This window comes from Oculina patagonica, chromosome 4, assembly GCF_052425735.1.
Source record: "Oculina patagonica isolate OP01 chromosome 4, crgOcupat, whole genome shotgun sequence".
In the NCBI taxonomy this organism is placed as follows: domain Eukaryota; kingdom Metazoa; phylum Cnidaria; class Anthozoa; order Scleractinia; family Oculinidae; genus Oculina; species Oculina patagonica.
The window spans coordinates 6,230,212-6,244,162 of NC_135761.1; the positions used below are offsets into that span (position 1 = coordinate 6,230,212).

The 13,951-nt window shown below is 38.1% G+C and overlaps 1 protein-coding gene across 2 annotated transcripts in view; it reads right to left on the reverse strand.

Moving 5' to 3' along the window:
* Positions 1–329: 329 nt before the first annotated feature.
* Positions 330–13,951, reverse strand: part of LOC144651295 (sulfotransferase 1C4-like) — an 18,563-nt gene continuing 4,941 nt past the window's right edge. For both annotated transcript variants that reach the window (XM_078511235.1, XM_078511236.1), the window contains exons 2-4: positions 13,069–13,416; positions 1,445–1,539; positions 330–969 (exon numbers count right to left, since the gene is read on the reverse strand). In XM_078511235.1, the coding sequence (XP_078367361.1) occupies positions 700–969; positions 1,445–1,539; positions 13,069–13,416 (713 nt within the window). In that variant the 3' untranslated portion in view covers positions 330–699. The remainder of the gene's footprint in view (positions 970–1,444; positions 1,540–13,068; positions 13,417–13,951) is intronic.

The window sequence follows — 13,951 nt, forward strand, 5'->3', positions numbered from 1 at the left end:
TCGAGTGAACCAATCAAAACTCGAAGCAATTACATGTAGTTGGCACGAAGCGCGGGAAAACGTGCGCGAGCGAGTCACAATTGGTTTTGGTTTTACTCCTGATTGGCCAAAAAAGTGGCGCGAAATTTTTAAACCAATCACTAAGCGGAGTGAACGCAAAACCAAAGCAAATGCAAATTACTTTCGACACTCAAGAAAAAACCGCTCTAAACGATAAACGAACCAACTAACCAATCAAGCAAAGTCGAACGGACGGACGAATGAATGAACGAATGAATAAATGAAGAGAAGATCCTCACAGTTATGTACACAATTAGTTAGACACTCAATTGGTTAGAGCGCTGCACCGGTATCGCAGAGGTCAGGGTTCGAGTCCTGGCAAGCCTGATTTTTTTCAGGCTTTCTTTTTGCAACTGCTTAAGTTGTGTTCATAACTGCGAGGATCTTCTCTTCATTTATTCTTTAACCGCAGTTCAAATATATGATAACATATATTCACAATTTCGAACAAATGAATGTTTTTCTTATATAGCGCGTTAAAATACGGTGCGTAAAACTTCTGTTATCATTCTTTCCACAAGCTTTCTTTTCTAATATCACGTTTTTTGACAGATTCAGTAAGTATAATCGTTTACAGTTTAACTAAAAATTTAATTATAACATTCGTTTTGGACAGTTCATTGTCCTGACAAATGTCTTCTATATCTCAAAATCAAGTTCTAATCCACTTCCTTTCAATTTTGCCAACACTTCCTTCTCGAATCTTTCATTTAACTCTGGAGTGAAGTAATTCTTCCAGTCTCCGACCACGCCCTTTCGAAGCAGCGATGATTCGCCCTTTATCGCGTAACTTTCAGGATTTTTCTTCATTCCACTGAAAGTGCACTGTTCAGCAATGCGACTGATGAGATCATCTGACAGCGGCTTGTTGAGGAAGTTGGCGATCATTCTGACATGGGAAGGCAGATCCTAGAGGAGAAAAAATCATTGCTTTTATGAGCTTTTATCAAACAGAATCTTTCTGATCAGTTGCATAAGTTGTTAAGTTACCAAGAGAAATGCCAATAAGTGTGCGATTGACTCAGTGCAGTGGCGAATTAATCCAGACCTTCAGATAAGTAGGGACACGATTTTTACTTCCGTTTGAGAATTCTTTGTTTCAAACAGCCAATCAAAAAAATTCGAATTAATTCAAAATATTATGTCCCCAGAGCCCTTAGTTTTTCGTGCCAAGGCTTCGCCGGCTAAGAGAAACGATAAGGGCTATGCCAAGAAGATGGGTAACAGAATTGAAATGCAGAACCGTCCTGTTTCAGGCTCTCGCTGTCACTAATTAACTAAACGTCTGGAACGCGCTTGCGCTTGAGGAAAACAACAAAACACAGTGTGCTCTCCAAACTAAGAGTCTGGATCGGCCAAAAATGCAGGCTTCACTGCAACAAACCTTTTGTAAATCTTCATATTTCAGAAACAAGACATTGGAGTCATCTTTGTGCTTCCACCATCCCAGAACATGGTCATTCCAGAAATTCCAAGTCACTGTATGAAACAAAAACATGATTAAACAAATTAAGTGGCAGTTTCTCTTAAAGCGGTCCATTGCATTTCGGGTCGGAAAATAGTTTTCCCTCAAACTTTGCCCAGTGAACTATCTTAGGTTGTAAGTAAATGCAACGACTTTAGTTTTTGGAAATACGTTAAAATATATTTTTTAGAGCTCTCGACAGTGAAGGCTGCAAAAGGCCTAATTTTGAGCTTGGCCAGAACGAGAAATTTCATAAGTTGACGAGCTCGCTGCTCAAAAATAACCAAACGCACCAAATTATTATTATTATTCCTAAGTTAAGTGGTTCTTCAAAGGTTGGAAACGCATGTTAATTTTGATTTATTTTGATTTACGGGTCCGTGAAAATTTAAATAACAGCAACCGTTAGATCGCTTTTTGTAAACATGCAAAAGTATGGTGTCTTCGCCGGCCTTTATTTCACGAGTCCAGACCAGACTATTCTAAATTCCAACTGAATCCTACTAAACAGATGTTAGGAAGCTTAGAAATATAAAAATACCTTGCACTTTTTATCTTTCTTTGCCACAGTGACTTCGAACATTTCGTGCTTATGCGAGTAAGTAAGCTCATTTGCATAATGTGTATGAAATACTCGCATAAGCACGAAATGTTCGAAGTCGCTGTGGCAAAGGAAGATAAAAAGTGCAAGGTATTTTTATATTTCTAAGCTTCCTAACATCTGTTTAGTAGGATGTTTAGTTGAAATTTAGAATGGTCTGGTCTGGACTCGTGAAATAAAGGCCGGCGAAGACACCATAGTATTACTTTTGCATGTTTACAAAAAGCGATCTAAGGGTTGCTGTTATTTAAATTTTCACGGACCCGTAAATCAAAATATATCAAAATTAACATGCATTTCCAACCTTTGAAGAACCACTTAACTTAGGAATAATAATAATAATTTGGTGCGTTTGGTTATTTTTGAGCGGCGAGCTCGTCAACTTATGAAATTTCTCGTTCTGGCCAAGCTCAAAATTAGGCCTTTTGCAGCCTTCACTGTCGAGAGCTCTAAAAAATATATTTTAACTTATTATATCTCTGAGATAGTACGCACGCTGTGATTGGTCAATTTTACGGGCCGTATTCTGCAGTACGGCCCGCGAAATTTGACTGAGAGTTTTCCTGATGCCGTACGATGCCGTACGCCTTTGCAAGTTGAAATGTCTCGCGAAGAAGATTTTCAAATTAAAACTTCCTACAACGTTCGCAGTCAGAGGAAAAAAGCGAGGAACAAAGGCGAAGCGAAGAAGGTCTACCGAACTTTAAACTCAATTTTTGTGATCTGTTGGAAGGAGAAAACTTCCCTGATGTGGCGGACTTAGAGCAACCCGGGCAGGATTCAAGTCAAGAACTTGAAAGTTTCATCAGTGCCGAGAAATATACAAACACGGTCAAGAAGACGAAAAGTGAATGGAAACGGTTCGACAATTATTGTCAAGAGCAGACTGATGGAACATTTCATGTAGAAACCGTACCTGCTGACGTCCTCGATAAGCTCCTCGGAAAGTTTTTCAAATACGTACGCAAACGCGATAGAGCTGAGTACGAGCCAGACAGCATTTCAAGCTTTCAACGTAGCATTCAACGCCGCCTTAAAGAGCTAAGTTTTTTAAGTAGTTCCTTCAAACTTTATACGTGTTTTCTCGTTCAGTATTTTCTACAAACACTGCCATAAGTTTTCGAAAGTTTGATAAGCTATAACGCATGTTGTCACTCGCGGCACTTTCGTCGCCAAGCAAAGAACTTTAGAAGTTATTCCAAAGGAAACTTGCACTGTATCTAGTTTAATCCTGTCACTGAAATTACTGTAAAACTAATTGCAGAAATAAAGTAGTAAAGGTTGGATTTAAATTATGTTTATACGCTTATCAATCGAGCTATTAAACGGCCGAATTGTTACGACAAAGCCAATGAATTTCGCCTTTGACGTACGTCAGTCAAACGAAGCCGCTTCCAGCACTCTTGACTTGAAATGTTTTCTTTTCTCCAGAGTGAGAGATATAATAAATATCTTATTAACCTCGTTTTCTCGGTCCGTACTGTAAAATACGGATCCTCGTTTTTTCCCGTCGACTTATGGCCCGCGCGCTTCGCGCTTGGGCCATAAGTCGAAGGGAAAAACTCGGTCCGTATTTTACAGTACGGACCTCGAACTCGATTAATAAGAGGTATGTATTTCCAAAAACTAAAGTCGTTGCATTTACTTACAACCTAAGATAGTTCACTGGGAAAAGTTTGAGGGAAAACTATTTTCCGACCCGAAATGCAATGGACCGCTTTAAGAGAAACTGCCACTTAATCGTCAAAACTTGATTATTCCTAAAGTAATTCTTATCGTTTGCCACTTGAGAAAAATTGAGACGCGTCTCCGAGACGGTAAAGGTAAAAAAAAAAGTATGTGTCCGAGCCTAAGTGGCCCATACAGCTGGAACTTATCCCGGTTTCCGTAGCATTAAGCGACTACTAGGAGTATTGCTACCCTGGAATGCTAGTCCATCGCAAGGTTACCCCCCAGCAGTAAATTCGCCGGTACCCATTTATACACCTGGGTGGAGAGAGGCACTGTGAGAGTAAAGTGTCTTGCCCAAGAACACAACGCAGCGCTCCAACCAGGTCTCGAACCCGGGCCGTTCGACTCAGAGCCCAGCGCGCTAACCATTAGGCCAAAGGGCCTCCCACGTCACCGAGACGGTGGTAACTTAAATTTCTTTCCAGTTAATTTCTTTCCGTAAAAGTTAAAAATTAATTTCCACATTTAAAAGGTAAAAGTTAATTTACATTGTTGAAACATATTTTGAGGTCTTAAGATTATTCTGTGTTGATAAAGTAATCGAGCCAATTAATTAAAATTATTGTGCCGCTAATTTCCGCAAGGCGGTTAAATTCCAGGTCAAATGCCCTTGGTCAAACATTCTGGTACAGTCGTTACGGTTAACTTTTTTTCATATTTCAACATTTTTTTAATTTTTTTTTTTTTGTCTTTCGGCTAAATTAAAAAAAAAATTTAAAAAATTAAATTTTTGGCCATATTGCGGCTAACGGTTAAGGGAGAAGTTCACTCCGGAATGGCCATTTATTTTCTTTACGCCAATAAAAAGTTTACAAAAAGATATATTATTTACCAAAATTTCAGCCTCCAACGTTCGCTTTAACCCTACGAAATCTTTCTCAAAACTCGACAACTAAACGCCGCCATCTTGGAGCTGGTAATGTATGCGTGACGTCAAAGAGCACAGCCTGAAGTTTGGCAATCTCGAGCCCAGAGTGTCTCCCGGCTCCGCGGTCCGTCAGCGGTTGGTCAGCGGTAGGATCGCCGGTAGACACTCTGGGAAACTGAAATGTATTTCTCTTTCTCTATTGGCCCTCACAGAACAATAGAAATCAACACGGAAGTCTGAAAATCTTCCCGGAAGTAAACCAAACCGGAAACCCTGGAAAAACATATTTTTGTTTTCGATGGTCAAATGTTCAGAAGTATCAGCTTAATTTTGTAAAAACACCTAAGAAATCGTGATATGGCTCTAAATAAATGAAGTATTTTCTAATTCTTCCCTTCTCTTTGAACGAAAAAGATACCATGAATAAAAAAAGGACTTCCTTTAAACGTTGATTCTGAACGGAGTTTTTAAACAACAAACGACGGCGTCACCAAGGACAAGGTCGATTGAAAAATCAATTTATAGTTGACTTACAAATCTCGCTAGAACTACTGTTTTCATTCAAATCTCCGTTCCGGTTGAAAAACTCATGAATATGGCAGACAGTGCACGATTTAAAACAATTACTAATGACGCAGAATTTGAACAAAACGCGTTGTTTTTTTGCTGAAGAAAAATAATTGTACAAAAACTATAACACACGTGTGCACGTGCTTAGTCGCCAAAATGCTAATTGCGCCTTTTGAATAGCGTTGACCTGTGTGCGTGTAGTCTTCAACGTCTTTATTAATATCACCGCCATTCAACGAGGAAAAAATTGTTTGCTCGAAAACATGCAACCTATTCTGAAAAGATGCGCTGTCAGCGATATGCTAGTCCGAACGTGACAAAATATCAAGTGGGATAATGTTTTATTTTAAGATATATTTTTATACATCATCCTTTTTATATTTATGTCAAGTTGTCATTTATTTATGTCAAAAAACATTATCTTATGTCATTCTGTTTTTTGCTATATCAAATGATGTTTTCATTAAAACAAATAATCACTGTTTCATACATAACGTGATTGATCTTGATGTCAAGTGGTCACACATTTTTAGACATCAAGAACGTTATTATATGACGTAAGTAATTTTTTCATGTCAAGTTGTCGCACATTTTTATATATCAAGAAAGGAGAGATAATCTTTTGATCAGCAAATATCGCGGTCAGGCAGGAGTCTGGGTATGACCAGTTGGGCACGAACAAAATGGCGGCCAATAATCGGTTCGAACGTAGGTTGTTTAGCCCCTGGTCGATTTCCCCAACGATGTCGATTAGCCCCCAACCCGAAGTCGATTCAGGGCCGTAACCAGACCTTTTCCATGGACGTGGCAAGATTTTGCTAGTGGGTTCTAAGGGCATGCCCTGCAGAAATCTAGAAGGCATGAATCTCTTTCAGAGAAAAATCAATCTTGTTCAACTGGGGATTATTTTGCCAACAAAATATATTTTATTTTAAGTTTGGGTAAAAATTTAGACGACGCGTGAGTGCCTCGTCTTGCCTCTTGCTAGTTACGGCCCTGCGATTAGCCCCCCAGTTTGTCTTCAAAACTGTCGTTCAATTTGCAAGTATCTATCGAAATCGAACTTCATCGAATGTTAACAAGGCTTTGAGTATTCAATTCAAACAATTAATACCGAGAACGAACCTCATTGAATGATAACAAACAAGTAGCCTACTTTTTGTCGAGTTGAGTTGAAAGTGTAAATAGATAACAAATCTAGAAGCGAAAACTAGAAGCGAAACTCAATTTCAGAACTGCTTTCACAAATATTGCGAGGTTTTGTGTATTCAATCAAATACCGAAACCGAACCTTATCGAATGTTTACAACCAAGTACCGGTAGCCTACCTTTCGTCGAGTTGATGTGAATGTAAATAGAGAACTATAAGCGAAAACTAGAAGCGAAACTTTGAACAGAAAACTAGAAGCGAAACTTTAAAACGAAATATAGAATTGATTTCTTTGTAGTATTCGATAGTTTACTTAGTTTGTAGACAAATTTTATTAGGGGGCTAATCGACTTCGGGTTGGGGGCTAAACAACTTCAGTTGGCGGCTAATCGACCCGGCGCTTAATGTCTTGGGGGCTTATAATAAACGACCTACCCGTATATTCGAACCGATTACTGGCCGCCATTTTGTTTGTGCTCAACTGGTCATACCCAGACTCCTGCCTGACCGCGATATTTGCTGATCAAGAGACGTGTCTCCTTTCTTGATATATAAAAATGTGCAACAACTTGACATGAAAAAATTACTTACGTCATGTAAGAAACGTTCTTGATGTGTAAAAATGTGCGACAACTTGACATCAAGATCAATCACGTTATGTATGAAACAGTGTTTTTTGTTTTAATGAAAACATCATTTGATATAGCAAAAAACACAATGATAAAGGAAAATGTTTTTTGACATAAATAAATGACAACTTGACATAAAACACGTTCCAAAATCAAAGGGGATATTCCAAAGTTAAAGAAATTCAGCTAGTATTTGCTAATTGTTAGTGTTTTCGGAGGAAATTAGCAAATCTGTCTGAAATTTCATAAAACAGTGTCATTTTAGCCGGATAAAAACTGCTTTCGGCTAAAATAACCTTAATTAATCAATTCTTAGACAGCTTAAAAGTTTTTCCTTCAACGACTGAATTTTGGTCTCAGAAATTTCCGAGTCCATTTCCTATTTATGAAAGTGGCATCGGAAAATTCAGAAACCATTTTTATTTGCTACGATTTAAGATATTACGAAACATGAATCCCGTGGTTTTGGAAATTTCTGAAGCCATTTCAAATTGCTTGCAGCTTGAAATCAAACTGCCAATGCTGACACAATAAAGTGGCTTCAGAAATTTCCGAGTCTATTTTAAATGACGTATACATGGATTTGGAAATTTCCGAGACCATTTCGTACATACATTAGTATCCAGATATATCAGTAAACGCTTTCCATACTATTTTCAGTTTTTCCAAAATCAGTAATTTCGCCAAAGACTAGAAAAGACGGACATCGATTTTTAAAGGTTTTTTCACAAATTGTCCGCGAAAATTTGTGGTGTGACTCACGGACAGCCGTTCTAAAAAAAATACTTGATACACAGCAGTCAGAAATTCTTTTTAAAGTACGCCGAGGCTGTGAGAATTCGATTGTCCACTACTTAACCAAAATATTAATATTTAGAACCTAAGGAGAGTTAAATGAGATATTTTCGTGGAAATTCTATGAGAATTTTAGACTGCTGGGTATCTAGTTTTTTTAAAATACATCCCGGCTGCTGGATATTTTAGTCGGGTTCAAATAAAAGTCACAATTTGAATAAACACCGGCAACCAGGTCGTTTATTCCAGAACATGTTCCAGAGCCCGGCTTTAACCGAGCAAATTCGTCATACGTTGGTACAAAAGAATAGGGGAAATAACATACATTCGCAAAAATGGGCTCCGCTGCCGGCTTCGCTCAAGACCAGCTAACGTTTATTCGAAAATTAATCAAACATGAATCAAGCCGTGGTAAGTTTTATTTCATTTAAAATTAGAATAGGGTTAATTAAGATATCTTTTCGCTTCGTTTACATTCACGTAGACATCCAGCAGACTGGCAAGGACTCGACACTATATTCACTAATCGAGAAACGATTCCAACTTCTAAAGCGCGACGAAATGTAAATTATTTCTTCATCACCACAACGAGCGGAATATCAGAACTCATTTGACTTACTTGCAAACCATTCTCTATAAACTACCTTACGGGGGTTTGTCTCTCAATCTTCTGCATGTTCTAACGGGTAAACAGCCGTTAAATCAATAATCCTAGCATGTAATCGTCCTTCCATACTTTTACAGACATCCTTTCCTTGAGCAGTATATATACAACTTCTAAATCGTTACATGTCTTTTGACTGTTTTGAACCGTTTTGGCGGATCTCTACGTGTCCGTTTAACCACAAGACCGTCACCTCCCATTACAGGCATCAAAGGAATGCCATGGTTAACCGATGGGTTTAGATTTGCCGGATATGCAAATGTATTTCGTTTTTTGACGAACCTCGAGTTGGTCTGATTTTACAGTTAGCAGCAAGAAAGGTACTGAGGATATGGAAAGTATATCAAAATTAAGTTGTGTCGTTGTGATTAAAAGTGTGCTAGATTGGAAATGCCCCCGATGATATTATTCAAAAATCTCCCAACTGACATAATAAAAGCATGTGTAATCTGTGCGGTAAAACGGAAATACCAGGCATTTCCCCTTGTGGTGTTGCGTGAGTCGCACTGTGTATTGATGTGTAGCTGTTGTTCAAAGGCACTAACGGGCGGTTTAACCGATTCGGAGTTAAAAACTTCTACACTGAATTGGCTTAACCGATGAAAAGCCTTTAGAATAGAGGGACAGCGAGTTGCAGCGGACTCGGTTCAGTCCTTCCATCTGCAGGTAAAATCATTTACTTTGCTTAGTTTTGAAAGAGCCCAATACTGGCAAAATAGTTACAACACGAGGTCGCAAATGCATCATGTAACGCTACTTTTATTATTTGGTTGATGTACGTCCTAATTTTCACCATTTTCGTAATGTTACTAAAAGCTAAGTGGCAGCCTAAAAATAAATGTAAGTCTATAGATTTCAAGGTTTGTTAGTACATTAGAATCCAGCGGAAACTAGCGGGGCCAATTTTTTGTGTGGTACTTATACTTCAAAATTTTAATCTTGAATTACTCCAAACCCGCGCGATGCTAGCCTGCGAATACAGCCGCCTCTCATCTCACCCGCTACTCTCTATTTGCGTTTCGCACGTACTATCGGGAACGGTGAAAGGCGACTGTATTCGCAGGCTAGCGAGATAGTCAGCTTATGAACTATATCCTTAAAAGATTTCCAACCGAAATGGGGTTATCTCACACGAAAAATGTGCAACGTGGTGGTGTCATGTTTATCAACCATTTGAAAGTCGTGTTATTGTTTTCGCGGTTTGTGTTGCAATAAAACTGATACAATTCTTTGTGTTGGGCCAGCGAAGCTGAGATTTTTCTTTAATGTGGAAGATTCGTCGTAAAAGGAGAAAACAACAAAATATATTTTTTATAAATATATTTTATATCAATGTAGTTGTTCTCGGTTCTGTCACAGCTTTGAAGAATTCGTTGCCCTCGGTCTTCAGTAGTTCACATTTATTATGATATCATCAGTAACTGACGCGACTGAAACTGAGAAAGCTAGAAAACTCTTTATTTAAGTGAGTAATTGTTTTCATCTTTTCGGATTATTTGTAGGAATACACAGGGTGCTATATATCAGAACCGAGACCAAGCTAGTATTGTCGCGTGTTGCTGAGGTAGACAACGACGACCTCATGGGATCTGTTAAAAAGGATGTATTCGAATTCGTTTTGGTACGCATATCAAACACTGCAAAAACGTATCAGTTATTGGCAGGATAGTCCAAGTCAATGGTGACGTGTGTATTCTTGCTTCAGTATTGGAAAGGGAGTTTGAGGAAAGAATGGCATGCAGCCCGGATATATAACTTAAGCGGATAAAAACATTTCGGAAGATAAACTGGCCAGTTTTTTTTTTTTTTTCAAGTTCTTGTTAAATTTAAAGTGGGCAACCAAACAGTTCGATCAACGACGTACAAGTATCTAAAAAAGAAGTATATCAAAGCTTACTTCCAAAGAATGTTTAGTTTTGATAGAAGTCTTTTAATTGGCAAGACAATGTTAAACAGTTGTAGAACAATGGACGTTTAAATTGAAATATGTAAAGAAAATATTTTTTTATTATTCTAAAAATACACACAGTGGACCTTTCTATCGTTTTATGCCGTAGAATTGAATATGAAAAATGGTTATCAAAGCAGTAAAACAATTGACTTTTCAATAGTGTTATTGTGCTACGTGGGCAAAGAGGTGCATTTTCCCAAATTATTTAAGTAATCCATAAGTAAAATGCATGGTTTAAGACATTTCTGGACCCATTCTTTCAAATGGTTTCAGAAATTTCCGAAACCACTTTATTCATATTATGGAATGGCTTCAGAAAATTCCAAATCCACTCTATGCTTTTCTCTATTTACGCCGGACCAATAGTGGTTTCAGAATTTTCCGAAACCAATTCTGCTGGACGTCTTTGGTAAATGTTTTAGACTATTGTAGCAAAATGGATTCAGAAATTTCCGAAACCATTTAGTGGTATGTTTCTGTTTCGGAAATTTCTGAAACCATTTATGTGAAGGTTTCGGAAATTTCTGAAACCATGCCAAGAGCCGGCAAATTTCTCTCGGTTTAATATACTTTTAGCCTTCTCAACCAGCTCTATGTAATGTCGTGCGGTTTTGAGACGGCTAAAAATGCCTTCCGCTGAAAACACGTACATATAGCATTATTTTAGCTGAATTAAATCAGCTGGAAAGGCATTTAAATTTGTCTTCTAGCCCGAACGTCTAAAAACGGTAAAGAAGGAGGAAAACTGGACGAATTTCCGACTTAAAAGAAATAGACTTTTTCGGCAAGAAACCGCTCATTTTATCTCAAAAGTAACTGAGCCGGAAAAATAACAATAAAGGGCCACAAATCAGCTGAATTTTCAGAAGAAATTCAGCTAAAATAACCCCAAATGGGCATCTCCAGCTGAATTTTAAACTTTAGAATATCCCCTTTGATTTTGGAACGTGTTATAAATATAAAAAGGATGATGTATAAAAATATATCTTAAAATAAAACATTATCCCACTTGATATTTTGTCACGTTCGGACTAGCATACAGCGAGAAGCCTTTCCAATATACAAAAGTCGCCAAACAAAAGTATGCGAAAGTCGCCAAACAAAATTTTTTTATGAACAAAACAATAGCTTGTCTGTGCGCTGTGTATTATGTAAATTTCTTAGCTGTACTCGGCAAAACAACAACGGACACACGCACGCAGTCTTCACGGACGGAATCCTGGAAGGCTAACAACACCTTTGATTTAAAACAAACATAGCAGAATTCTCAAGAAAGAGACTAAAGGAAATCAAAACACCAGACGCAATTTTGTTAACTCTCTCTTTTGTTAACTGCAGGACGTTATTGTTACTTTTGTTGAATCAATAAACACCAGTAATACTGTAGTTCAACTTTCTCGATTTACTTCCGTTCTGGGAAATTTACTTCCGCTTGGAACTACGAGCATGCGCAATAAAAACCGGAAGACCAAGGTTCTACCTGGAATCGACCTGAAATTGATCTGATCGATTCCAGTTTCCCAGAGTTCATCCCATACCGCTGACCGACTAGATGAACTCTGGGCTCGAGATTAAAAGTTTGGCGGGAAAATTTTAATAGTGGAAACTCCTTGTTTTTTGTATTTCTTGGAGCTCTGTTTGAGCAAAATGGAGTTGCAGAAACAGGCATTTTAACAAACAAAAGCCACTACGAAGAAACAAGGAGTTTCGAGTATTTCAATTTTCCCGCCAAACTTCAGGCTGAGCTCTAGACTTCACAGTCCCCTATTTTTCCGTGAAGTCGTAGAAATGGATCGTTCAGTCCGACGGGCCGCCATCTTGGTTTACGAACGCGAGCAAAAAATGGGGATAGTGCAAAAAAACCCGTGGGTGGGGGGGGGGGGGGTGGGAGAGTGTGGCGGGGCATCCAGCCCAGCCACCCACGGGGTTTTTGCACTCTCCCCAGTTTTCGCTCGCGTTCGTAAACCAAGATGGCTTGTCGGACTGAACGATCGATCTCTACGACTTCATGGAAAAATAGGGGACTGTGAACAGTCTAGCTGAGCTCTTTGTCGTCACGCATACATTACCAGCTCCAAGATGGCGTCGTTCAGTTGTCGAGTTTTGGGAAAGATTTCGTAGGGTTATAGCGCACGTCGGAGGCTGAAATTTTGGTGAATAACATAACTTTGTATAAACCTTTTATTGGCGTAAAAAAAAATAAATGGCCATAATTCTGGAGTGAACTTCTCCTTTAATTCCATTAAGACCCTCAGTGTAGGGCGCAAGGAGGAGCATTGAGTGAAAGCAGAAGAGACGGGCAGCAAAAATAAATCAAGACGGGAAGATCAAGGAAAGAAAAAAAAAGTTGGTTAAAATGCGTTGTCACACCTTTATACATATACGATTTTATACGATTTCTGTTCGTCGACAAGAAAAAAGAATTTGTCACCAAAGTTAATTTTCCGATGTGAGCTATGTCTGCATGTTATGCTTTAAATGCTCCCGACTAACATTACAAGAAATGTGTTGAGATTAATAAGTAGAATACAAATGTCAGTCTGTTTTCTAGACTCATAAGGACTGAATGCATAAACAAACTTACCATTTCCTTCTACAAATAACTTGGCATAAAATTCCCATGGCCCATTATATCCATTTCCAACGCTCTTCAATGCTTCCGCGAATTTAAAAAAAGATACTGCAACATCCTTTGGATTGCGAGCGACGTAGATATATTTACACTTGGTGTCTTCGGTTGCACTTTTAGGTGTGGTATGATAAGGAAGGTGGGTCTTCAAAATGCGAGGGCTTGGCAGAGTGTTGATGTCAAGTTGGGGAAATTTTGTATTGGTTGCAATTTCAAGGAATGGAACCTTCTGCGAAATATGGCTGCTTTTGACTTGCCCTTCGTTAAATATCTGCCAGACAATTTCTTGAACCCAGGTTGTACCTAAATAAAATTATGTTAAATTTGATTAAAAATATAATACAAACATCGGTGATAAACATGATGAAAAATCGCATTTTACTAAACTTGACGTTTCGTATGCTAAGCTACATACATTTTCAAAAGTATGACCGTTAAAAATTTTTGGGAACAGTACTGTGAATGTATGATGACTCATGACATCGAGAAATGACTGTCAAATTCGTGATTGAGCTAACAGTTAGCTAATGAGATATTGATGGATATTAATTCCCTTAATGGAAAAATAAAGTAATGATTATACAATTGGCAATGTTTAACCAACACAATTTAGATACCTGAAAATATTTGTGAGACATATTTACGCCAGTTTTTCTTCGATTCTTTGCGGATACCTAAAATTTTTCATTCGGATTGAAAACCAATGGGTGTCTCATTCCAAAATTTGTTTCTCAAAAGTTAAAGTTCTAGTGAATCATAAGGATGTGTCGTTTTATTGATCAACAAAATTCAAAATTAACAAAGAATAGGAAAAATTCAGGTCATGTTTGATGAGGTA